The sequence below is a fragment of the Scaptodrosophila lebanonensis genome, unplaced genomic scaffold, assembly GCF_003285725.1.
Source record: "Scaptodrosophila lebanonensis strain 11010-0011.00,11010-0021.00 unplaced genomic scaffold, SlebRS2 tig00001412-arrow-pilon, whole genome shotgun sequence".
NCBI lineage: Eukaryota > Metazoa > Arthropoda > Insecta > Diptera > Drosophilidae > Scaptodrosophila > Scaptodrosophila lebanonensis.
In genome coordinates this window covers 1,784,710-1,811,661 of record NW_022060739.1, presented here as the reverse complement: position 1 = coordinate 1,811,661, position 26,952 = coordinate 1,784,710, and the positions used below count along the sequence as shown (strand labels likewise).

The following is a 26,952-nucleotide window of genomic DNA, read 5'->3' as shown; positions in this document are numbered from 1 at the left end:
CGGTAAGTGAACAGAGAATTGAAACTATATTCTCTAATTAGTTAATTATTACAATTGGGCTGCTGAATATACTTCTTTGTTTCTTTAGGTACTATTTTCTAATTAGTTAGTGATTACACAAGAGCTCCTGCTTATTATAGTTTATTGTTTGTTTAGGTATTATGTGAAGCTTTACACATTTTCCCGGAGAGGTTGCTTCAACTGTTTTAAAAGCAAGACAAGTTTTTATAGAATAGTTTCAAACAAAATAATGGCCTTATTCGAAATGTAAATGCACTTAAAATTAAAATAACAAAATCAGCACTATTTGGCCCGGTTTTCAAAACTTTAATGTGTTAATAAGGCTCTCGATTTTCATGAAGCTTTTACTTGTAACACAGTTTTGAAATTTCAGTTTCTTTTTTAGTGCTTTCTAGCATATTCAGCACACTTTTTCATAAATCTATATCTACTTGTATCTACCTTATGTCTAATTAGACTGCTTGCGCATTCTTCAGTTAATTATGTACATATTTGTTATTTAAAAATATGACAATATTCACGCAAATTTAATTATACAAATTGCTTAACATAGCATTGCAACAAAATGAAAATTAGATCCGTTTTGATTTTGAAGAAATGTTGCAATACAAACTACACCCATTCAATAAATATAACGCTTACATACTTGTAATTAAATTTCTTAAATGTGATCAGTTTAAGGGCATTATTCATTTTATCTTACAGCTGCACACCATAAGCCTTCGCTTCTAACCCAAAATTGTAAAATCTATTCACACCTTAGTGAGCCATTAATTGAGCCGTTGCAATGGCTAGGCGGCTTTGCCCCACTGTTTGGTGTGTTGAACTGTTTTTTTGGCACTTCAACTCGCCACATTTGCCAGGCAACCCATCCAGCCATATTTCCTTTTAAATACACATACTCACACGTGCCACACACGCACACGCACACACACACATACTCAACAAGGGCTCGCACTGTAAGCGAACTTAAAAACACATCGTTTGCATTTGCACCCATCTTCAGGAGCACTTAAGTGACGCTCCATTCTCCAGCACACAAGCTCCATCAACATCTACAGCTCAACTATCATCGCCTTAGGTTCGTTGTTGTTGTTGTTTTTTTTTCAATTTTTTTCATTTCTGCTCCTTGCGCCTTTTTGCATTTTGATGTCTACAATATAAACATCATTTGCGCTGTTCCTTTTGTTTTAGCCTCGCTGATTTTGTTTACCTGTCCCGTAACGGCGCTTAATGCAAATGGAGGCGTGAAGAGCACGTCTCCAAGTGCTTGCTCTCTTAAGCAGCATGGAACCGACTCGACCAAAAGCGAAAGTCCACCCTTGGCAGGATACGCGGCTAAGGCAGAGGCATTGCCACCCATTATGTTGAGCACGCGCCTGCGCCAAGAGTTGTGTTCACACTCTTATGGTGTCGTTGAGGGGGCGCTGCTCTTCAACTTCACACAACTTGAATCAGTTGCTATTGTAATGCCAACGATGATGGCACGCGAGTCGCGAACGCGTCGCGTTTTTTTTGAGGAAAAATGAAAATGAATTTTCGTTTGACTTGGGGAATCGAATAAATGATGTATATCAGAATCGAAGTTAAAGCAGTGTGCAAAAGCCAAAGATGAATCTAACGAGAAATTGCCAGTCATAAAAAGGGTTTGTGTTGTGCCATTGTTGTTGTTGTTGTTGCTGCTGCTGTTGTTGTTACTCTGCTTGTTATTGTAGTTGTTGCCATTGTACTGGATAAAGCATTATAGCCATTTTGTTGTTGTCGCTGTCGCTGTCGCTTTTGTGTACAATTAGGCAGCATTGCCAATCGATTTGTGTAAAAGCTGGCACCGAAGTTTGTGCAGGTGCGCAGCCTAAAAAATGTATAAAGTACATGTACATGAGGATGCATAAAATCTAGTGACAGTGCATAATACATAATGTGAGAATATGGATGAGCACGATAATAATACGATAATAACAACGAACTGTTTGATTTATGAAAATCATAGAGCAAGTGTAACGGAACCTTGTGACAGTGCTAATTTCCCCCTTCTCCTCTTGTTCTGTTTCTCTCATTAACTTGCCTTCCTGTTCCATTAAAAAAAAAAACAAAAAAAAAAGGATCACAAAGTGCTTCCACATACACCACACATCAGGACAGGAACTTCCATAGCTAAAGTAGCCCAATTATCATGTCCAATGCCAGTACACGCAACAGCGGCAACGGTGGCTACTGTGGCGCCCTACAAAGGGCGCCACCGCCCTTGCCGCCGGGCCTGGCGCGACGTCTCAGCAACAAGGAATGTTACGGAGTGGGCAAAGTCAAAGTCATGCTGCGCGTATCGGATAAACCGGAGGAGCAGGCAGCACAGCACTTTATCACGCTGGACAAGAAGAAGCGTCAGGTGACGTTAAGCGATCCGAAAAATGTTTGTGCGCCCCTCGCACAGGAGCGTGCACCTATGGTGGCCGCGCCCAAGATGTTTGCCTTCGACAATTTATTTACGACTGAAGATAAGCAGGTGAGTGAAGATACGATGGGGACTATCTGCAACAATATGGAACTAAGAAACTGCGATTATTCATCAGTCGGATGTCTGTGCGGCTGCCCTAAGTGAAGTCATTCCTGCCGTGCTCGAGGGCTCCGATGGTTGCCTCCTGGCGATGGGCTATCCCAGCACAGGCCAGCAGCAGAGCATACTAGGCGATTTAAGTACGCCCTCAGCACTTGGGGCTGTGCCCTGTGCTATTGCCTGGCTCTATAAAGGCATCAATGAGCGTAGGCAAAAGAGCGGGGCACGCTTTTCAGTGCGGGTTAGTGCTGTGGGCGTAAGCGCTACCAAACCAGACGCCGTCTCTACGGATTTGCTCATTTCGCATGCGGCTGGTAAGCAATGATGAGACTAGCACCACCTGTTAGATGCTAGGCCAAAACATAGCCAAGACTTTTGACAGCTGCCAGCGAGCGTGTAATGTTGCCCCTGGGCCGAATTTCTTGTTAGGAGTTTCATTGGGGTCGGGGTCGGGTGCGATAACTGGCCAATTTGAATAATCTTAACCTACGCCCTGGCCCCAAAACAAGTTTCCCCCACGACTCGCTCGCTGGTTGCCGTATGTTTTGGAATAGCAGTTATTCTAACATAAAGCCTAATGCCCATTTCATTCACTTCCTGTACTGGTGCTGGCTGCCTCGCAGAATCTGACGACTCCCCGGGGATTTATTTGCGTGACGACTTCCTTGGCGGTCCAACGGAACTACGTGCACCCACCGCCGAACGTGCTGCGCTCTTCCTCGATTCGGCGCTAGCGGCCGGACGCTTGAAAAGTTCTTCTGGTGGGGGGCTGGGACTGGAGCCCGCCCTCATATTTACGCTACACGTCTACCAGTACAGTTTGTCGCGCAAGGGGGGTGGTAAGTACAAGAGTGTAAGAGTGAGCGTGAGAGTTTTAGGAAACACACAAGCAGCAATTCTTTATTGTTGCTATTGCTGTTGTTGTTGTTTTTGTTGCCACTCAAGTGGCCCGCTAAATGTTTCACTAGACGCCTTCGCCATTAAAGTGTCACTTTCATCTCACCCCACTCCTTTTGTTCCCCCTCTCCTCATTCTAATGCTTCCCTGCTGTTTAGTTGCCGGTGGTCGTAGTCGTTTACATATCATCGACTTGGGTGGCTGTGCCAATCGCAGCGGTGGCCTCCCACTTTCGGGCATAGGGAACATTTTACTGGCCATACTTAGCGGACAACGACATCCGCCACACAAGGACCACCCGCTAACGCCATTGCTTAAGGATTGCCTGGCACCCATCACCTGCCACGTGGCTATTCTGGCACATGTGTTGCACGAGCAGAGCTATACAGATGCATTGTCCACCATTCAGATTGCATCGCGCATACACAGGTTGCGCCGAAGGAAACACCGCGTACCCATGCCCCTGGCCGTGGGATTGGCCGCAGGTCTGGGTGGGGGTCATCTTTCGGGTGCGGGCTCTTCAGCCGGTTCGGGTGCAGATCCATCCAGCTCAGAAATATCTGCCGATACGGTTATCTACATGGGCCCAAACGACGATGCCACCGATGGCGAACATCCACCAGTCTACTTGCCCTCGCTGAATGCTGGCGACAATCGTGCTGTGCTCAGCAAGGCGCTGAAGGGCAGTGGAGCAGAGAAACAACCAATGCAGACCAAGGGCGCAAGTGTGGTCAAGAAGACAGCAGTGGACAAAGGTGAGTTGGGGTCATATGCCCCGGGTGGGTAATTAAGCATATGTCCATCTATCCAACGGATGTAATTAACTATTTGCTGTGGCCCCCCTCGCCTACTTTCTCTCTTTATCTTTAATAGCGAAAAAGTTGCCAGCGCTGAGCGCAACGGGCAGCCTAAAGCGCCATATCTCCTCACACAGTCCGCTGCCCACAGCTCCCTACGCGAGTGGCGATACTCCGCCACCAGGCTCACCCCTGCTGAGCAATATTCGACACTTGAGTGGTGCCACTCTCATGTGCTCCAAGGCTTCCAATGTGCCAACGCCCAAGGGCTCGCCACTACGACGACCACATGCAGGAACCACTGCGGCCACATCCAATCCTGGTGGTGCACTGGAACAACTAGAGGCGGGTATGCGAAAGATTACTGAGGAGCAATGGATCGATGGTCCACGTGTCTCACGAGCGAAGGTGGCCGAAGCGCGACATCTAATGCGTGAGGTCAATCACGTCAAGCAGTGCGAGACTTGGGTTGATGGACCGAAATCGCAATCATGTCGTTCACTGACTGCGGGAAATTTGCCCTCATCTGGGGCCCAAACGCAGGGCTATGGGTTCATGGATGCGCATAAAAAGACCATGATACGTCAGTGGGTGGAGAACCAAACGTCGCAAGTCTTCCAGACCACCTCAGCTAGCTGCTCACCGACGTACACGGCTCAGCAATTACGCAGCACTAACTTCCAACTGTCTCAGCTGAAGCAAAAGTCTCTCGATCTGCCCACTCATACGGATTTGTATGGCAGAAGCGGTGATAAAACGCTCCTAGCAGAGCAGCCGCTTACACTTCCACAGAGCTTTGATAACTATCCTGAGTTGGAAGCTGGTTATGTGAATGTGGAGCGTCCGGCGGATTGCGATGAGGATCAGGACAGCGGTCCATCAGAGATACCACCCGCACTGCCATTGCTCGATCCTTTAGGGTCTCGCGAGATATCCCACGATAGTTTGCATCGTATGCTAAATCGTCATGTTTCGCGGGAATCGCTGCCACAACACCTACTGGATACCGAGCTACCAGCGTTTCCTTCTAGTCGCCCGTCCTCGCAGCATCCCTCACAGCGCAGCATTGACTGCGGCCTTCAAGTAACTGAGGAGGAAATTGCCCGCACCATGGCCCTGGAACATCCCCTTGCGGCGCTCAGTCACTGCGACAATATATCCTATGTTTCCAGCTTCAATATGGCCTGCGAGTCCTTCAGCGAGTGTGGCGAACAAGCCAGGTGGGTGCACAAACCTTTCATTCTTTAGCTATAGACTTATGATTCACTTATTTTTAGACATCAATTCGATCAACTAGCGCGCCTGCATGAGATCTTTACCTCGCAACTAGCCATGGCCGAGGTGACACCATCCACTTGTCTTTTCCGCACCGGCTGCGATGTGGGCAGCGTTTTCAGTGAACCAGCCTATCGCTTCAACGTGGGCCAGAGTAGTGTATGCAGCGAGCCTGCTTATCGTCTGCCTAGTCCCAAGCAGCCCTCGCATAGTCCCAGCCAAGGCTCGCTGCCCAGCTTGAATGGCATCATGGAGATTGCTGGAATGGACGACTATGCGTTGCTTCGTCAGCCCGATGGTGCATCAGATCCCAGTCTGCCGAAGTCTGAGAAACGATTTACGCCCCAGCACGACGACATATGCGAATTGGATGAGAAGACAGCATTTCTTGCATCGTCGGGCAAACGAGGCTCTCTCGAAGATGCACAACAAAAACTCAACGAAATCACCAACATACTGCCGCTGACAGCACAGACTCGACTGCCGTTGTTGCCGCTGAACACCTCGTCCGAGGCCTATGACAGTGGACATGATAGTTCAACGCCGCGCACCTCCAAGCACTCAGGTATGTCCCGACGCGCCGAGAGCGGCTACCACAGTGTGGCCACGGTACGCGACTCTGATGAGAGCAGCTTCGCCTCGGGCATGTCAAAGAGTCAACGCAATCGGATTGTCATATCGTCAAGCAACTATCAACGCCACAAGAAGCAGCGTCAGGAGGGCAAGGGTCTGTGCAATTGGCTGCTCAATCCCTTCTCCTGCACCTATCCAGAGACTGAGGGCGAGATCAGCGACTTTTAAGACCGGCAACCAAGTGTGTGAAAATAGTTGATACCCACCAAAGAAACAGAGAAACAAACAAGTAATGCAGTAACCAAAGCTAGTCTAGCGTTAAAATAGCCAAATACACAACGAAATGCGCACACATTTAAAAAACCTTTATTTTAGGGCTATTGATGTCGTCTTTCAATGATTTGCTCTCCCCCGGACATTATTAAAACAATAGACAATACAACCTATTCTTAAAATATCTGCAGCTCAAGCTCTAACATCAAACTAGCTCTCCAGCTAGTTGTATGTAACACGAATTTCACATCAAATAATTACAATATAAACTTTTGGAACTTGGCCTTTTATAGACATCAAAAGCCCTAAAATACAGACGGATTCGAATAAGAGTCGTAATGGCAGCTTTTGGTGTGGTTTTTAAACAGCGACTGATTATCTTTTACTAGGCACCATGCCCAGCAATTTTAAACTATGTACTTTAACTAACTAACCCAACTACCTAACTATGATGCATTAAATACACTCACAATTACACTCACACAATCACTCACTCACTCACTTACAAGTATATATACATACATACATATATTCGTACATATATAGATGTATGTACACGCATAAGTTCAAAGGGGCTTTAAAAGTATCTTAAGTTGCCATACATATGCTAGCATAATGAACCGATAAAATAATTACGCATATATAATAAACATAATTAATAATTAATAATCACACAGTCACAATCACTACGACCGACTTTAGACCAGTGCAGAGAGAGAGACATATATATATATCTATATACATAATACATATTAAAATACTATATATACACACATATGTGTGTACATGTGTATGAAAAGCTATGATATTTATTGTTTCGAATTTTTATTTTGGGTTGCGACCCAAAATTCTTGTACGCTAAATGTTAAATGTTTGCTTATTCAAACACTTTATTGCCAATTATAAGTTACAAAATGTTTAAATTAATTGTTAGTTAGCTAAAGTTATTATATTATATGCATATTGCTGGTGAGCGTATTGATGGAGCGTATTTCTACTACTAAACTAACAACAACAAAAACAACCCAAAAACAAAAACTTAAGCAAGAATATTAATATGAAGAACAACAACAGACTATAAACGGTTTTTGAGTAGACAAATGTTAAACATACAATTTTGTTGCCATTTTTGCCTAAATAAACTATGTTACAAAAAAATTCAACAGATATCTATATATATATATATACACACATATATATATTTATCAGAGATATAATATATAAGAACGAGGAACGAACATTTTTAAGAATTATGCAAATACTAATACACTTATACATATTATATATATACACACAAATATACAATATACTACAAAATATCAGCGAAAAGGGTGCGCGAAGCCAAGGAGTTGCATTTCAAAGACGCCTCAAGGTATGCTATGCAATATTTTGAGAGGCTGACTTCAAGTTGGCTCCTGAGTTGGATTTGAAGACTAGAGGGTTCATTCATGATTCCACGATTTGAAACATAATGAACGTTTAAAACATACAATTATGCACAAATTGGCAAATCAACCAACACTTGGTGAAAAGGTGCAGTCGAAGATTTCAACTCGTTCGATCATGGAATCCTGGTCCTGGTGAAGCGCACAAAAGCATCGGCCATGCCATGCTTGCCATTTTATATATTATTCATTATGTTTTATGTACTTATTAATCAAATGAATAGTCAAATTCGCAAAACAAAAAAATTTATCAAAAATGTACTTTTTCATTTAATTCACCTACGAGCGATTTTATTACATTAATCACAACACATGCATATGCGTTCATTATGGCCTTTTAGTCGCATTACACCCACACATACACACGATATTGCATTTATGTATTCGTATTTGTATTTGTATAACAGCAGCTATGCATTCCACTTATCGTAGTAATCACCAAGCTATACTTTAAAGTTTAAACATAATCACAAGCAACTACACGAATTCAAATTCTTTATATGCAACAAAAACATATGTCGTCGACTTCAGCGAGAAAACTAAACGAAACGAAACAAAACGAAAAAAAAAGCAAGAACAACAACAAATACAGACTAATTATTTTTTATAATATAAACAAATTGACAGCTGGTTTTATTGCAAGTTGCAGGGGAATGGGTTTTGGGGTATGGGAAGTGGGAAGTGGGCATAGAATTGGGGAAATTGCGCAAATAAAGTTGACATTTTATAGATACAAGTATATCCAACTGTCATGCCTCGAGCCAACCACTACCCCCTGTAAGTCAGTCCCTTATACTATACTACTATATATATAAGTATAACCGAGTATGTGTGTACACAATAAAATGTGTTGGCACCTTCTGGCAGTGCTGAGAGCACAATCGACGACACCACCCCCACCCCCACCCCCACCCTCACCCTCATCCTCACCCCCACCTTCGCCCTCCTGCTGTGACGCAGTTGTTAGCGATTTTTCTTTGTCTGCCGCCCTTTTCATGTAACGGCATCGCAACGTCGCAATTTTTTACAACCCTCTTATCAGGAAAACTTTAAATTTTCGCATTTCGCATTCGCAGTCACAAATGCAAATGTTCTGCCCCGCCCACCATGCCGCTTCTTTCTTCCTTCCATCTGATGCTCACAATTCTACTGCTAAGGATGTGCATGTGTGTGTCTCGCGTGTGTGCGTGTGTGTGTGTGCGTGTGCCCGCCCAACGCCTTCAAGTTGCAGACATTGACTGCAGCAGTGTTCGCCATATGTTGCCAATTGACGCAAAATCGAAAGCGTCTATGGATTGTTTATGACCTGCTCCCTCCAATGTGGGAGTCGCCTAAGAAATACCCCAAAAAAATATACGAGTATATAGAACATTATCGTGAATATCCCCAAGCATAGTGGAAGCTATCACAGTTTAGAAACAATTTCTCAAGCAGCAAATATTATCCTGACTAAGTAATACTCACAGATGAACGGATTTTCTACAGCCTACATAGTAAAAATTTTATCCAAAAACGTACTCAATTTTACAATCCCAATCATAATCAATCAATGCCCGAAAATCGTATACCAACACTTATAGTCTCATAAGTATGAACAATAAATTTTATATCAATTCAGCCAAACGGACTAATATCAACATTATTATGAACAAATCTATAAAATCTATATTTCGCCGGGTCTCATGCTGCTCTCAGTATTCGTGAGGTATGCTGTTTTTTATTACAGTTTGCTAAAATTCCCAACTGGTTTCCAATACGTACTATAAGCACTTGATTTCTAAACAAGCTATGGTCTCTACCCAGGTATGTATTTTGTAATTATTCCTTACTAACTACTGATTTATAATAAATCAAACAGAATCGGTACTAAAACAAGCTTTAAACAATATTTATTATGATTGACAATACAAAACGAACAATACTTATATATTTTGAAATTAATTAAAGTATTTTTGTCACAGTTTTGATTTGATTTTAATAAAAAACATTTTTAATTATTTTACAAGCGTACGTCTGAACATAGTAGAACCTATCTATAAAAATAAATTAATAGAGACCCAACATCACACATCTGTCGCTTACAAAATAAGAAGCCTTAGAGAGGCAGCACGAACTATAAGTCTAACACAGGACATATATATTAGCAGAAATAAACCCGTAGGGAAACACAAAAAAATTATCTTAGAAGTCCTGCGGGTTGTAGAAAACCGGCTTAACAAGCAAGAGATGTGAATGTGAATGATGTGAATGATGGTATGTGAATGTGAATGTGAATGATGGTACTTGATTTGTGAAAATATTAACCAGCTTAAGGATATTATACAGCTAATTCTGTTTGTACGTGGTTTTGATTTAACACTGTTTGAAAATTAGAAATTTGATATATGGTTGCAGGACTTTATTCCATTTAGCACGATTTAAAATAACATTTGATCAATGTCTATTTTACACGGTTTTTCTACATGTCCTTTTTTGGAACCAATCTACCGTGTACAAAAAGAATTAGTTGTATATACCTTCAAAGGTTTTTTAAAAACTATATTTCTGAGACTAGTGACTATACTCCTCAAATTTGATTTAAGAACATTTAACTATAGATTCCAGATTTTACAACTTGAACAAAATAGGTCATCAGTTGAGAGTTCCGCAGAATTATCATAGCTGGATTAATATTTCAGAAAACTAAACTTAGAACTAAATGCAAATGCAACTAAAACTACGATTAGTCTTATTGGATTACAATAGATTTGATAAATGGTCCTTAATCGAATAATATGTAGATTTTCCAGTTTACGAAGAGAACTACCATTAACCATTAACCATAGACCCCTCCTCCCTATTGTATGCATATTTAGCACAACAAAAAGATACCTTTAAGTTTGGGACGTGAATGTGGGAAAGAATTTAAAACTTGAATGCATAAATTTTTCTTTTCTTAATACATCGACCACTGCGAGCCTTGCCGTGACGTCCGCCTTATAGTTATTTGTGCAAAGGCAAAAACCCAGAGCCCTTGGGAAAGCATTTTATCAACTCAGCTATCGACCACAAACATTTTCCTTAAAAAATATGGGCGCCCTCCTTACGTCTGGTCAGGCACTCTAGGGACTGCCCCTTTCTTGCGTCTTAATATATGATGGCAGGGGTGTGGGCGGAGGTGGGAGTTCGTCCCCCACACTATAGCACTAGCTCCCTCTTTGACTTTATTTTACTATTTGTCGTTGCCTCTTTTTAATTATGGCTCGCAAATTATTTTCAATTTTTCATCAGGCTGCGGAAATAAATTCTGCAGCAATTTCCCCCCATAGATGGGAGAACAGCAAAGGATTCGAACACTTTTTTCCAGGTGTTGAAGCCAACGTCCACTGGCATATCCCGACAAACACACACACACACACTCACACATGAGCATGTGCTAGTGGGTGTGGGTGTGTGTTTGTGTTTATGTGAATGACCTAAAAAATTTTCACACTCACTTCACTTGTCAAGTTGAATAAAGCGAAATGAGTGTACTAGGGAGCTTTTCCCGCTGCCCTGCAATGGAAAGTGAAGCAGCGAAAAAAATTACATATATGTACATACATAGATAAATATATGTACACATATATATAGGAGTATATACATATATGCATGCACTCATTAAAATTTGTTCTGTTTCCAATTAGAGTTGTCATTTTGCCAGTTGCAATAATTAAACAAACCGAACCAAGCCAACAATAATCCTCAATGTCTCTATCTGTATGACACACCCGCGAAGCCACAAAAGTTACTCCAGCTGGATGGGAGTACGAGGTGCTGCAGACAGAGACTGAGGCCATGTTGCAATTACTCAGAACATGCACAGCAATTGAAAAGCCACTCAAATGAAATTTAATACAATACACGTTGAATTTCAGTGGAAAAATTGTGTGAGTGTGCGGCCGAAATACAAAACCTTTTCGAAGTTGAAACAAGGAAGGGAGTTTGAGTTAGAATAACCACAGGACATGAGCACACTTAACTCGCTTGAACTTAAGGCGGTTAGTCGGTGAGGTCCGCATTAAACGCCTTGGCCGTCCAGTATAGAAAAATGGCTGTGCCCAGCACCTGCAAGTCCTCGCCAACGCCTTCGTGAATGCTATCCACGAACAGCGAACCATACTTCATGACCCCCATGATCAGCGCCATACGCACATAGATAAAATTTCGTTCCATAAATGCCAAAAATCCCAGAGATATAATATTGCCCATGACGGTGAGATCGCGCAACATTTCACTGATATCACAGTCCTTTCTATCCTTTGCCAGCGAACAGCCCAAGTCGAAGGATAATGCCACTACGAACACACAATGGCCCAGGGCCAAGGCACCCATACCCTGCGACTCAGCATAGAGATCAATATTGACCAGAGGCAGTGGCACCAGCTCCAATACTCCACTGTTTACGTCGCGCAGCTTGCGATACTCCTCCGCCTGCCCGGAGCCGAAAAGGGCGCGCAATATTCCCACCAGTGCTGAGACCCCGCCCACTACGCAGGCAGCAAAGGCGCAAGGATATGTATCCGAGTCGATGCACCAAGCCGCATAGCTGGCACTGCCAAGCAGCAGGCTGTTGTACACGAATCGGGGCAAGGTGCCGGAAATTGGATCGCTCATGGCGTGCAGAGGGGAAGGCACAGTTCGATTTTCCTTTTTTGTATCTCCACTCAACTTTTTCACATTCCGAATTTGTTTTGAAAGAAAATAAAATGCTGCTAGCAAGCAATAAAAAATTAAAGTGAAAATGTTGAAAAGAGCTGGAATATAGTAAGTTATGTAAAAAGAATGCCACTAACAACAACATCATTGAAGCCATGAGCCCACAACTTTTCCACATTTCTATGAGAGGATGAACCAAAAACTGTCTAAGTTTATTGCAAAGTACTTGAGAAAATGTAGCGATTGGTTTCGAATTTGCAAGTTGTTAAACGGTTTTTGTATAACAGGTTAGGCACTGGGTGTCCGTTGGGGTCCACCCTGAAACATACATGTTTCTTTTAGAGGTGAGGTCCTTAAAGAAAGAAACATCGACTGCAGCTGAATGGTCCGGTCTGGCGGCTGCAAATATCTTAGTGGAAAGGTGCAAGGGTGTATGCAGGAGGGGCAGAGGGGGTCATCATCTTTTAAAACAAATTTCGCAATCTAAAGTCGACTATTTCGCCTTAAAATATAACTGAATTGGATTTGTTGAAGTTTTTCTGTTGATCATATGTATAAATTATTATAAATTTATAATCAACATTTTAATTGTTTTGGCCCCTCCCTTTGGCTAAAGCTGCGTACGCCCCTGGAGAGGCCAAGTATTTTACAATGCTGCATTATCCAATATTTTGCAAGTAACTTCCTAGTTTAGATAGGATGGGATACGCTGACCATCCAGGGAATGTTGGATTCATTGCTTGTATTTTTAAAATTTGTGAAAATTGACTAACAAAATACCTTAAAACCGTTTCATCTCAGACGTTTCAGACACGAATAATAACTAAACCAAATATCCATTGTACACATAAAACTAATAATAAAGGAACACAGGCCGCATGCAGGTCCCCCATATTTGAGTTCCGGGCCAAAACAGTATAATATTTATTTACAGAACAAGAACAATCCCCCCCAAGTGATGGAGGAAAGAAAACTACTGATGGATTCAAGTTCTTTCTTGTCTGCGCAGTTTTTAAAAAAACAGTAACGGGGATTTTGAAGTCCTTTAGGTAGATGACACAGCATTCCAGCCACTGTTCTTGCTAAACTTAGGAATTTTTAGATAATGGATCTGCTCCAGCCTGGCTGGCTTGGCTGGCTCTCCCTCCCTCCCTGCTGTCGAAATTGGAACAACTTTAAATCACTTTCGATTAACTCATACAAATTGTTGAAATATAATAGTTGTCCAATCACGGAAGGTTCTTTAAAAAAATATATATACAAAAAACGGCCAATCATATATCAAACTAAAGGTATTGATAAAATTAGCTATAAAGTATACCACACATTGTTTATGCCACTAAGTTGTCTCCCACAACAACAGCAACAACAACACTGTGCTGTTTGTTGTTCAGGAAGCATGACCAGTAAACGGAAATTCTATTATTTTCTTTTTGTCCCCGTTTTGCTCACATTCCTCAGTTGTTTTGAGTGAAATTTGAAAAGTTGCTAACTCATTTGGCAAGTGAACGATATGGTCAGAGCAGTTAGCTGACAAACTTGGTGAACAACAATAATAGCAACAACAACAAAGCAGTGGGAACAACAATATGTAACAGCAACACTTGTGGATGCCAGGCACGCACCAAACTCCAACCCCAACCCCAGCCCCAGACCCAACCCCAACCCCAAAGCGAAGCGCAGACACAGTCACAGCATCTATGAGCAAAATAAAAATAATAATTCAACTTTATTTGTGGCACATACCTAGACATGTGTGTGGCAGCGTGTGATGGCAGCCAACTGGGAGATGGGGCAGAGATGTGGGGGAGCCAGTCTGCCAGTCTGCCAGCTGCCCGGGCAGCTGCTCGTTGTCAACAAAGTGAGCGCCAAAGCAAGAGAAACTGGCAGGCAGCTGCAAATTTAATCGAAAGCGTGTAATTGACCTCAGCAATGGCTGTTGAGGAGTTGGGCAGCCAAGAAGAGGGGGCGTGTGCTTGGAGCCGGGGCTTTGTTAAAAGCTTAGCCAACTGCCATCAAATCATTATCAGTTAAATAAACGACAGCGCCAAGTTAAAAAGATAACGAAGTCGCCGTCGTTGTTGTTGCCACACGGCGGCAACAGCAGCTATGGAAGCAGCGGCAGCAGCAGCAGCAGCAACAGATGATATCTGACATAGCTCTATAGCACACACACACACAGATATATATACACACACACACACACTTACACCTACATACCTATACACTCTAGCAAATACACAGCCCCACAATAGACAGACGTAAGCCGCCTCGTTTTATGCTAATTCAAATGGAAATGGAGCCAGTCAGCAGCTGCCATTGCTGTTGCCGTTGCTGTTGTGGCAGCCACACGTTGTCAACGCCGCATTCCAATGGCGTCGCTATTGCCGTGCCTGTGACTGTGCCTGTGCCCCTCCCCATGCCTTCAAACCATGACTGCCTGCCTGCCTTCCCGCTGCTAAGCCCGTTTCATTATGCGGCATTTGAAAACAGAGGCGTAGTCCTGGCTGCCTTATTGAGTTTTACGCTGTTGATCGGGCGCGGAGATAACGACGCTACTGCACAGATTGAAGCAATTGCAGTAAAGTATCCCTATAACGAACTGCTTTTTTTACTGAACATCTTTATTCATCATAAGCGCTATTGACACTCTGCACTCTGCTCGACTCTATTCATAACTATTCCTATGGCGATTTCTTCGGCTCATCATCAGTTAGGCTTCTCTATAATGAAATGTTTTTTTTTTTTACTGAACATCTCTATCTATAAGCCAACAAGTTTCCTTAGTCATAAGCTCTATTGACACTCTGCAACCTTCTGCTGGACTCTATTCACAACTATTCCTATGGGGATTTCTTGGGCTCATCATCAGTTAATCATAACGAACTGTTTTCTACTGAACATCTCTATCCATTAGCCAGTAAATTTCTTTAGTCGTAAACTCTCTGCACTCTGCTCGACTCTATTCATAACTATTCCTATAGGGACTTCTTCGGCTCATCATCTGTAAGACCTCTCTATAACGAACTGTTTTTTTTTACTGAACATCTATATTCATTAGCCTATAAGTTTCCTTAGTCATAAGCTCTGTTGACACTGCAACCATCATGATCTGCTGGACTCTATTCATAACTATTCCTATAGCGATTTCTTCGGCTCATCATCAGTAAGACAGCCCTGTTTTCTTCTGAACATCTCTATCTATTAGCCAGTAAATTTCTTTAGTCGTAAGCTCTCTGCACTCTACTCGACTCTATTCATAACTATTCCTAGGAGAATTTCTTCGGCTCATCATCAGTAAGGCATCTCTATAACGAAATGTTTTCTACTGAACATCTCTATCCACTAGCCAGCAAGTTTATTTAGTCATAAACCTATTTGTCTTCTCTAACACCTTGCAACCATCATGGTCTGTTCGACTCTATTCGTAACAATTCCTTTGAGGATTTCTTCGGCTCATCATCAAGCGCGAATGTGCATGCTTGTTTCTGCCAATCCTCCCTAGACATTTATGCTTGACGTCCTCTCATGATTCAACTTTGTCTTTTCCTTCTTCATTCTCTTCATTCGATAGATAACATATCATTACTTCGTAAATACAAACAAATTTCTCTGCTTCTTAACACCTGGAGCTCATTTAAGGTTATGTTATGTTTAGTTCATTCGATGAGCTCATCGTATGTCTCTAAAGAATGAGCTTGGAATTTAAATATAACGCTTAGATAACTCCTTTCCCTTCCTTGTATAATAAATGTTTCGATTGCATTCTCAATACCTCCTTCATTAGCAAAGTCATGAGAAGTTAAGTTTGTGGCTAACTGTGGAGCTTTCGTTCATTATATGTTGGATGCGCTTCGAATTCCTTTTAAAGACACTTGCCTATATGCATGATGCATATGTAGATAGAGCGGTAGAATGGTCGAGCCGACTGGGCGCGCCGACCAAGCGAGTCGAGTCGAGTCAGAGTCACATTCTTGTAAAGGAAATTCGCCATGATTTTCATATAATTTCCGCATCATAAAGCTGCGAAAGTAATTTTCTACTTGAAAGCACAGCGAGCAGCTCTGACTCTGGTCTGGCACAGAGACTGAGGCTGAGACTTTGACTCTTGTAAAGCCGAAAGTGTGAAACGGTGTAGGTGTGTGTGTGTGTGTGTGTGTGGGTTGGGGATGAATGGGAGGAAAGGGGGGGGGGGGGGGGGACAGCTGCAAGCAGACAAGCGGCAGCCCAAAGGTCTGCAGTTACAGTTACAGTTGAAACTGGAAATGGGGAAAATGGGGGGTCGGAGGAGTGTCTTGTTTTTTGCCACATTGAACATTTTTGTTGTCACCTTTTAGGCGCGCATGCAAATTAGTTGCATATCGACTTTGGGCAAAGCAAGAAAACAACGAAGCCAAAGCAACAAAACCTAAAGTATCGTAAAGCGGCAACTGAGATTGAACATTAAATGGTGGCAACAAAACGTTGAGCCATACATACGAGTCCTTAACAATGTGCCAGCAAATGTTGCTCTTTAAAAGGCAATGGGATTAGGCTAAGCAGTTGCCCAACTGCTGCTGGTTGGCGTCGTTGTGGTCGGGGGGGTGTTGGAATTGGGTATGGGATTGGGGGTTGGAGTGTTGGCATCCAGCAGGATACAATATGTAGGATAGGGAGTGGTCACACGGTTCCGTCGGTTCTGAAATTTCATTATGCGGCTCACGTGCGAGACAACCAAATTCACTACGAAATAAAAATGTAAAAGTAGAAGAAAAAGAAGAAGCAGAAGCAGAAGACGAAGTAGCTATAGATGAGAAAGGAAGGAAGGAAGCGAGAATAGAAAACGTACAGAAGCGAACACGCACAAAGGAAGTGGCATCAGCAGCAGGCAGCGGCAGGAACAACAACAACAATGGCGACGAAGAACACCACATAACGGAAGTCAGTCAATGCCCGCAGCAAAAGGGCCAAAACGTACAACAACAACAACAACAAGAACAGCAGCAACAATAAGAATGACAACAACAATTTCGCACAAAGTAAAAACAAAAAGCATTTACAACACAGCCAAAATTTAAATATAAGTATAAAAGAGAAGAACATGGAACAAGGAACATGGAAGGCCGACTCGTCAGGGACTTACAAAAAAAAACTTTCCCCACAAACACACACACACTACATATGTATATACATACATACTATATATATGTATATATAAAAAGGAACGAGGAGCAACAACAACAACTCTTATCAACTGACGTATTTAGTACGATTGTATGGACGTTTGGGGACAAAGACAACGATTGACAATTCAATCGATTTTTGTTGATTTGCGCTGGGACAGATTCCTTAGAAAATGGGCAAAAATCTCAAGGAAGCGCTACCCACGCCTGACCTTTCAACCTTACACATTCGCAAAGGCACGTGGCAGGCAGGCAGGCGGCAGGCAGTCAGGCTGGCTGGCTGACAACAACAAAAACATCAGGACCATCATCAAGCAGCAACCAACGAGCAACTCAGGCTCATCATCATCATTGTACGAGTCTGCAAAGTTTATTTAGGCACCACCGCTATAGCTACTCTTCAATTTTATAGCAACAAATTTGCATCGTAAAAGATACTTGCAGGCATCAAATGTGTGCGGCATAAACCAGTCCCAGTCCCACAACTCACAGCCACTCCCACCACACCGCCCACCGCCCACACTGACAGTTCCCCTACTAGAGTATTGTTATGAGAAGCGTGCGTGATTCTATCGTGTAAAATCCCATGGTCAACAGTATTTCATAATAATAAAACCATACAAAAAGAAAATATAACGAATAAACTAAATAGATAGAAATATGATAGAAATATGAGGTAAGTATATTTGATAAGTAGATGATAGTTAATATAAGATAGACGGTAGCAAGATGATGAATAGATAAGTAATAATAGGTGATAGATACTTGTATATAATTGATAAGTGGTAGATAGAAATACATAAGTATAGGACTTGAGAGAAAGATTAACGCATATGTATAATAAAATAAAAAGGGGGAAAATATAAAAGATTTATATATCCAAACTCCAAAAGGTAAAAAAAAACATAATAACAGAAAAGTTAAAGGATTGATAGATAGAGTGTAATAAGAGATAATAAAAATTTATAAGCACAAAATAAAAATACATATTAAATATATTTATTTATTTAGTAAATCAACAAATAGTGCTGTCGTTATATATAAAAAAACTATGATTTATATTATAATATAATATTATAAAATAAAATAAAGATATTTAATAATACAACGTTATAATTTCAACTTCTATTTATGCCTCCGACCCGTTGGGGGGAATTTTATTTGCCATTTGACCAGCTATGCCCAAATAAAATATACTGATAGTTATAGAAGTAGAAAGGAAATGTTTTATGGTTGTCTCTTTAGATAGTTGTATGAGATTAAACAATATTTATATTAATTAATAATTCAAAATTATAAATCAAAAACTGCCTGTAAAAAGTTAAGAGTGCGCATAATTTAATTCCACTTAAAAATATATCAGCTTGTAATTGTTTATTTGAGACTAGCCTCTGCAGTAAGTCAAAAACACAGAGGATCTCAATAGACTGTTAGGATAGAATGTTAGAGGCATTGATAGATATAGGCAGGATGATTATTTCAACCGTTTGTCCATTTAAATGAAATCAAAAGTGATTCTGAAGCGATTTCAAAGCAACTTACGATTTCGGATTCCAGCGGAGTGGGAGGGCGAAACGAGGCCGTATATTACAGAAAATTGAATCACGCGCTCATCAGCAACGCCTCCACTACTGGCCCATGCCAAAAGCATTCATCCTGGGTCATAAAATTACAAAACGTTTGTTTAGGCAGCCAAAAGCTGAGCCGTGCATCATAAACCGCCGTAAACTAAGGACAAAATCGTAAAAAGCGAGCAGTTCATTTAAATTTTTAATATTTTTTTCTCTTTCGCTTGGCTCCAATGCTTTGGTCTGGATTGGGTTGTTGTGGGTTGGGCTGGGTTTAGGGGTCGTCTCCGTCTCTCCACTTTTGTTTTTATGCCTATTTTAGGTAACGGTATCTATCTGGGCATATATAGGATTGATGGCACCGACCGTTTGAATTTATGCCTTTAATTAAATACAATGCAACTTAGCATACAAAATTTCACCTATCAAATAGAGATGTATTTGCTGTGGCTGCACAAGTGTCTCTGTGTGCGTGTGTTTGTTTGTTCGCATGTATGTGTGTGTGTGTGTGTGTGTTTGTAAGTCGCTGATGTCGACATCTCTATGTTTATGTAAAAGTGCGCAGCAGCCGCCACAAAGACACGCACTCAGGATTTATTTTCACATTTATATGTCTGCGTACATATCTGTGTGTATGTGTGTGTGTGTTTGTTCGGTACGGTTATGTAAATTTTTCAGTAAAAATTCACTTCGTGATAATGGATTTTCCATGTCGCATACGCCGTCGCCGTCGCTTGCCGACACGACAAATACAATCTGCTGCCTGCTTGACTGTGGCCCCCAAGCAGCCCCAACCGACATACTCGTACACCCCCCTCCCCTTCCCAGCCACCCACCCACCTATCCACTACCCAACACTCGCTCATTCACACAGCAGCAGCAGCAGCCAATGCCAGCAGCATCCCCCACACACCCCCGCCAGCCAGCGACAATTACCTCCCTTTCATTGGGGCATGATAGATGAGACTTTGCTGTGTGTTTGGGTACTTGAGGGTTTAGCATGTTTTGAAATTTGAATTTACGCATTGCACACACATACAAACATACATACGCATATATGCATGTACACACACACATACAACATACATACAAGGAAACATATGAAAACACACACACACAATCCCAGCTCCCAACTTTAGCCAAATTGTGATTTGCGTTCGTCTTCTGCTTACCTCAAATTTAGTGCGCCTAATGAGACTAAGGTTGTAAAAAAATAGTATTTGCGCAGTAAGCTTTGATGTTGATTATAAAGATAACGTCCAGGATTTTCATACGGCTCACACACACAAACACGCACGCAATTTCATGCTGCACAGATCCCAATTGGCGATGCAGTGTTGTTCCTTCCGCATTGTTGTTTGCCCAACTTAATAATGGCATTGCCAGCTTCACAGTACAATAAAAGTAAGCGACTCTTTAGCCAGCATATAAGAGAGCACCCTTTGCGTCGCTCTCTTTTGTCGAGAGAGCGCCCTCTCCTTCTCTCTCTCTCCTCTCTTTATCTGTCTGAGCGTTAGTTACTGGTGGTCGGCTTGTTTTGATTTCTTACGAGTTATTGTGTTGTTAAACTGCTAAAAATATTCTGCACTGTTTCGGGTTGATTTTTTGTTCATCCACATAGATACGTTTAGCTTTTGTTTGTTTTTTTTTTTTTTTTCTTTTATTATTATTAAAGTTACATATGAACTTAATTTATAATGCATTTTTATCGTTTTTGTATAATTTCGCATGTTTTTTTTTTGTTTTTGTTTTGTAAATTTTATTCAGTTATCAGTAATATTAAACTTTTTGTATATCCTTTAAATCTCCCCCGCCCGCTGCATTTCCATCGCTGAATCGCATTCCGTGCCTACACGTACGTCTCCCCCCTTTGCTGATCTTTATTTGTTGCTCCTGCTCGTCCGCTGCCCACATGCCGCTTACGCATTCAGAACTTTTGATGCCGCCACACATGGATAATCATTCTTGCAGTTTCTAGTTAGTTATTTTCTTTTTATTTTTTGTTTTTATATAAATTAACAAATTTAGCTAAGGTTTGTATTTGTTTGTTGGTTGCTTGGTGTGTGGATGATTGGATTGTATACTGCTGCTGCCCCTGCTGCTGTTCTTTTCACCCCCTCCCTCTAACAGAACTAAGCGTCCAAGCATAAATTACTGCCTCAAATCAATGCATTGAATGCATTTTCTTCAAATACATACATAGATATTTTTCTCTTATTCCACTTGTTCGTATTGTTTTTGTTTATAAAAATTTTACCGGCAGCTGTACTTCTGTACTCGTGTTGGCTAAACACATGCAACAATACCTACATTTAGGGTCAATTTCTTTTTTGTTTTTGTTTGTAGTTGTAGTTCTTGTATTACTGCTTCTTGTAGCGTGAATACTTTACATATATATTGTTTAACTGCATGCCATTTGTTTGTTATTGTTACCGTTTTTATTTTTATTTCTTGTTTCTTTTTATAGACTTTCTTCTTGTTATTATGCGATGTAATATGTGTGTGTGAATGTAAGCCGCAAACGTAAGCCTCATCCAGCTTAGAGGAAATAATCTGGTGTTCTTCGAGTGACGTGAGGCTCGCCGCGCCGCGGTGCTGGATCAAATTGTAGGCTGAAAGTGGAGAGATGAAATTCAATTAATAACCAACTAAAACTTTACTAAGTTCTTTAAGCATGTTTTTCATGATCCCAATTTTCCGATCAAAATATCGACCTTTTTATAATTCACTTAAGCAAACAAATTAAATCGCTTAAAATAACAAACTAAAGGAATTACAATTAAATTGAATCAATGAGTAATATTGTAATGCAGGGTCTTATCACCATAGAAATTCTAACGATATTTACGAAATATTCGTAATAGTTGCGTAATTTAACACAGTTTAGGCATTGCAACTTATATAAACAATGTAGCATCGAATTGATTTGATCATGAAATGTTTATTATGATACTTTGTTTAAAGTAGCATTCATAGAACTATATTATCACGTACATTCATTGGCACGTGAAATGTTCATATAATGCACTTTAGAACAATAACAACAAATGGGCTGCAATACTCACAATGAAAATTTAAGTGAATCATCCAGTTCCATGAGAGCCGCTTGGTTACCACATCTGTAGCAATAGTTTGGCGCTGAGAAAATTGTGACAACATTTCGGTCATGGCACCAATTATAGCCCTCCATAACCAGTTGATGTGCACGCGAGACCAAAGTCAGGCCGTTTGTGTTGTTAAAGGTTTCCGAAATGTCCTGCGTAGAAGGGCACATCATACAATAAATGAACACTATGTTCACAAGTTACGATTCCAAGTCTACTCACCTGTCCAAATGTGTATCCAGCGCCACGGGGGGAAATGCCCCAGCCACCCCTATCATCGGGATCAGACCAAAGCAGGTCGCACATGGGACCTTCGTGTGGTACCTCCTGTAAGCGGTCTAGAGCGCGAATATGATCCAGACTGTCGATCGAGGGACTTAAGCCGCCATGTAGACAGAAGATCTGACTATCGACCAGAGCAGTCAATGGCAAGTAGTCGAACAAATCGGTGAAATACTTCCACACATTGGCATTGCCGTACTTGCGCAGACACTCATCATAAAATCCATAGACCTGTGTGATCTGGCGCGATTCGTGATTGCCCCGCAAAATGGTGATACGCTCACGATAGCGCACCTTGAGCGCCACCAGCAATGTGACCGTCTCTACAGAATAGTAGCCACGATCCACATAATCACCCATGAACAAGTAGTTCGTATCAGGGGATTTGCCGCCTATCCGGAACAGTTCCATTAGATCGTGGAACTGACCATGCACATCGCCGCAGACTGTGACCGGACATTTCACCTCCTGCACATTGGATTCCTTCGATAGGATTTCTTTAGCCTGTAAAACGAAAAATAATTATCATTAGTCACACACAATTGAAGAAGCCAATAATGATGTTGAATAATGATGATGAGGCAGGCATGATGACAAAGAGTTCCGGTTGAATGTGGTACCGGTAGACAGAAAAATTAAAACGCACTAAGATTTACATACAGCAATTAAATGCTTCAGTGTGTTACCTTGCTTTATGTTTCCTGCTTTAGTTTTGGCGTGCTAAATTTGTTCTTTTTTCTTTATTGTTTTTTTTTTGGCACACCGATTTCGAATCACGAGGCTGATGAAGAACAAATACAAACGCATGAATCCGCCAGCCAGCACCCTGAGGCGGGAGTGAAGAGAAACATCAACGCTTGACCAGACGCATCGGACGGCAGCGGCCCATTAAATATAGGCACACACAATATTTGGGTGACGCAAACATAACCCTACTTCTTATACTCTAAATCATTGACCAAATTGTTGGCAAGTGTGTACATACGCACACTCGCAGCACAACAACAAAGAAAATAAGAATAATAACAAATTGGAAACAATTGATTTTGGGGCTCTGGTGTGAATTTAATTAATTTATCAAACCAATATTATGGAAAAACACAACACCCACACTCGCACACCCAGCGGGGCTAATATAGATATCGTGCGTATGTGTGCATATATATATTATGTACATTTGTATATACTTAGATACATACATAGGCATGATTCTAGACAGTACACCAACACACAACAACATATCATTAAGTAATATTTGATGCAGACGAAATGCTCTTGAAGACGCCTGCTGGGAAGAGGCAGGGAAGTCACAAGGCTGTTGCTACTTTTCAAAGTGCAGCAGCAATTATTGTCAAGTGTGTGAGAGTGCGTTACTATCATTAACTAAACAAACTCTGCGATACATAAAAGAAATTCATAAATGTGTGTAGTCGGTTGTATTTCTCTTCGCCCAGGTTTGGCCCAAGTACACATCTACTTGTCGCGTTCACGCTCGCGCATAATGCACCAGCCGTCTTTCTTACACTTATGGCGCATATAGCGGCCGCTTGGCTGTTGGAATTTACCAATATTCCAATATGGCGACGCAAAGCCGCCGCCGCTGCCTCTGACTGTGCAAGCAGTGCGTCATGATTCATAATCAAGTGCTTACCGTGTGTGAGAGAGGTGCAGACAGAGAGGCATGCACCATTTGCAAATTTTGGTCGAGATGATGATGAAAATTATTTTTAAATATTAGGAAAATCGACGACTCCTACCTTATCGCACAGAGTGCGGACTTGTGTTTCTGTCAACTGATTGCATTCATTCAACTGCTCAATCCATTGATCAAGATCTTTTGTTGTTGCTTTATCCTCCATCGCAGTTGTGGTGGAAGGAAAAGACTCGTCAATCTTTGTCGATTCAATTTTGATGGCTTTTTTTACGACAGGGGGAAGAAAAATTAATTATTCAACTGCGTTATTCGTCGCCTGCAGTTCCACACTAAATTGGTCCAATTTTGCTCAAATTAATGAAGCAAAATTCCGCTCGTTAAAGTATTATATCTCGCGTTTAGTTTCTCACAGAGGCGACGACGGCACATTGAAGGAAAAGACTGAAACGATAACGAAAACGATGCTGATATTCCGTATTAATCGATTGATACTACGGTCCCACTAATAGTAATTATCGTTTACTACGCCTGTCTTCGAGTTCACCTTACTCACCACGAGTTAGCTCTATGTATCTCGAACTATTGTTTAATAATAACTAATTTTTATAAATGTCAATGTTGCGTTTTAGATTTAAAACGACAAGCTCAATAAACAAAAAGAGTGAAAAGTACAAAGACACATCTGTATAACTGATCTTAGGATATAATCAATAAATGAAGTTTCCAATTGACTGTAGGTTATAGATACATCATATGTTTATTATTATATTGACATAAATGTAGTGAATACCTTGCACGGTCTATTACGATTAATTTCAGCGACTTAGTCACCGATAGACAAATATCGTTACTCCACACCAGCAGTTCAAATTAAGTTGCAGATTGCACATTTTATTTTATTTATTAAAATTTTTCGTGTAATTTAAAAGCATCGTCATAGTAAAATAGGTATTTTTCACAATCTTGATCAAAAGCACAGAAAAACAATTTTGGCTTCATTTGTGGACCAACACTGGCCATATATCGGTACATTTTGGTGTTATCGATTACCCACGGCCTCTTTTTTTGCCAGCCTTGCAGCGCTTTGGACGTGTTTCTCAGCGCTCCGGTTTAATTAAATAGATTAATTTGTAACCATGTCTGAGACATTGCAACTGCGTGGCACGCTGATCGGCCACAATGGCTGGGTCACCCAAATTGCCACTAACCCCAAGGATCCTGATACCATCATCTCGGCGTCGCGTGGCAAGTACCTTATATCCATTATTTTAAGGTTAGGTGGCACAGATAGGCAACGGTAAATCGTTATATATCCCTGCCATCCTGGAGCACTTACTGCATATAAGTAGTGGCATCAATTAATAAAAATAGTTAATTGCAGACAAGACATTGATTGTGTGGAAGCTGACCCGCGATGAGGATACCAACTACGGCTATCCCCAGAAGCGTCTGTATGGCCACTCTCACTTCATTAGCGATGTTGTGCTCTCTTCCGATGGCAACTACGCTCTGTCTGGTTCCTGGGATCAGACCCTGCGACTGTGGGATTTGGCTGCTGGCAAGACCACTCGTCGCTTCGAGGGACACACTAAGGTGGGATAAGTTTCCAAGTGTTTATTAATATTGAGCATAGGGCCAAGAATTTTCCATGAAACTGAATGAATTGCATTGAAAATGGTGTGTTGAAAGGGTATTTAGAGTACGGCTAGCCTTAGAGTAGGTACCACACCTTAAAAAATCAATTATTGCGCCTATGCGAGGCAGAATTTCTGGTTGACAACGGGTCTACGTACTCCTTGCGTGAACAATACCCGTAAGTAGTGAGTTCATTATTTTTAGATGAATATATAACTGATACAATTCTTTGTGGAATTCCTGTCATATGCTAATAATGGATTTTATTGGGCTTTATAGGATGTGCTTTCCGTGGCTTTCTCGGCCGACAACCGTCAAATCGTGTCGGGCTCCCGCGACAAGACCATCAAGCTGTGGAACACTTTGGCCGAATGCAAGTTCACCATCCAGGAGGATGGCCACACTGACTGGGTGTCTTGCGTGCGTTTCTCGCCCAACCACTCGAACCCTATTATTGTGTCCTGTGGCTGGGATCGCACCGTCAAGGTGTGGAATTTGGCCAATTGCAAGTTGAAGAACAACCACCATGGCCACAACGGCTACTTGAACACCGTGACCGTCTCGCCCGATGGTTCGCTCTGCACGTCCGGTGGCAAGGACGCCAAGGCTCTGCTGTGGGATCTGAATGATGGCAAGAACCTGTACACTCTGGAGCACAACGACATCATTAATGCTCTGTGCTTCTCGCCCAACCGTTACTGGCTGTGCGTCGCCTATGGCCCATCCATCAAGATCTGGGACTTGGCCTGCAAGAAGACCGTTGAAGAGCTGCGTCCCGAGGTCGTATCGCCCACGTCGAAGGCCGATCAGCCACAATGCTTGTCCTTGGCTTGGTCTACGGATGGCCAGACTCTGTTCGCCGGCTACTCCGACAACACCATTCGCGTCTGGCAAGTGTCTGTATCAGCGCACTAAGATGGATTGTATAAGTTACAATAATAATGTACGAAATGTAAAATCCTAAATCGGTCGCCAATTGCTTTGTTTACGAGAAACAAAAAATAAACTATTTACATTAAAGCGTCCTTTTTTAAA

At 41.7% G+C, this 26,952-nt stretch overlaps 4 protein-coding genes across 4 annotated transcripts; 2 read left to right on the top strand and 2 right to left on the bottom strand.

Moving 5' to 3' along the window:
• Nucleotides 1-1,564: 1,564 nt before the first annotated feature.
• On the top strand, nt 1,565-6,669 carry LOC115631561 (kinesin-like protein GA13060). The gene is made up of 7 exons (XM_030528352.1): nt 1,565-1,667; nt 2,124-2,524; nt 2,592-2,889; nt 3,199-3,414; nt 3,631-4,227; nt 4,346-5,489; nt 5,547-6,669. Exons 2-7 carry the CDS (start codon nt 2,195-2,197, stop codon nt 6,343-6,345), a joined length of 3,384 nt encoding a protein of 1,127 aa, XP_030384212.1. The 5' UTR covers nt 1,565-1,667; nt 2,124-2,194; the 3' UTR covers nt 6,346-6,669.
• A 5,013-nt stretch (nt 6,670-11,682) lies between these two features.
• Nucleotides 11,683-12,557, bottom strand: LOC115631843. The gene has a single exon (XM_030528686.1). It carries the CDS (start codon nt 12,468-12,470, stop codon nt 11,856-11,858), a length of 615 nt encoding a protein of 204 aa, XP_030384546.1. The 5' UTR covers nt 12,471-12,557; the 3' UTR covers nt 11,683-11,855.
• An 8,427-nt stretch (nt 12,558-20,984) lies between these two features.
• Nucleotides 20,985-24,711, bottom strand: LOC115632023 (serine/threonine-protein phosphatase PP2A). The gene is made up of 4 exons (XM_030528968.1): nt 24,386-24,711; nt 22,569-23,132; nt 22,308-22,498; nt 20,985-21,854 (listed from the first exon to the last, which is right to left on the bottom strand). The coding sequence occupies exons 1-4, from the start codon at nt 24,485-24,487 to the stop codon at nt 21,782-21,784; spliced, it is 930 nt and encodes a 309-aa protein (XP_030384828.1). The 5' UTR covers nt 24,488-24,711; the 3' UTR covers nt 20,985-21,781.
• A 635-nt stretch (nt 24,712-25,346) lies between these two features.
• Nucleotides 25,347-26,937, top strand: LOC115630969 (guanine nucleotide-binding protein subunit beta-like protein). Its single transcript, XM_030527548.1, has 3 exons — nt 25,347-25,527; nt 25,664-25,875; nt 26,197-26,937. Exons 1-3 carry the CDS (start codon nt 25,419-25,421, stop codon nt 26,830-26,832), a joined length of 957 nt encoding a protein of 318 aa, XP_030383408.1. The 5' UTR covers nt 25,347-25,418; the 3' UTR covers nt 26,833-26,937.
• Nucleotides 26,938-26,952: the final 15 nt, after the last annotated feature.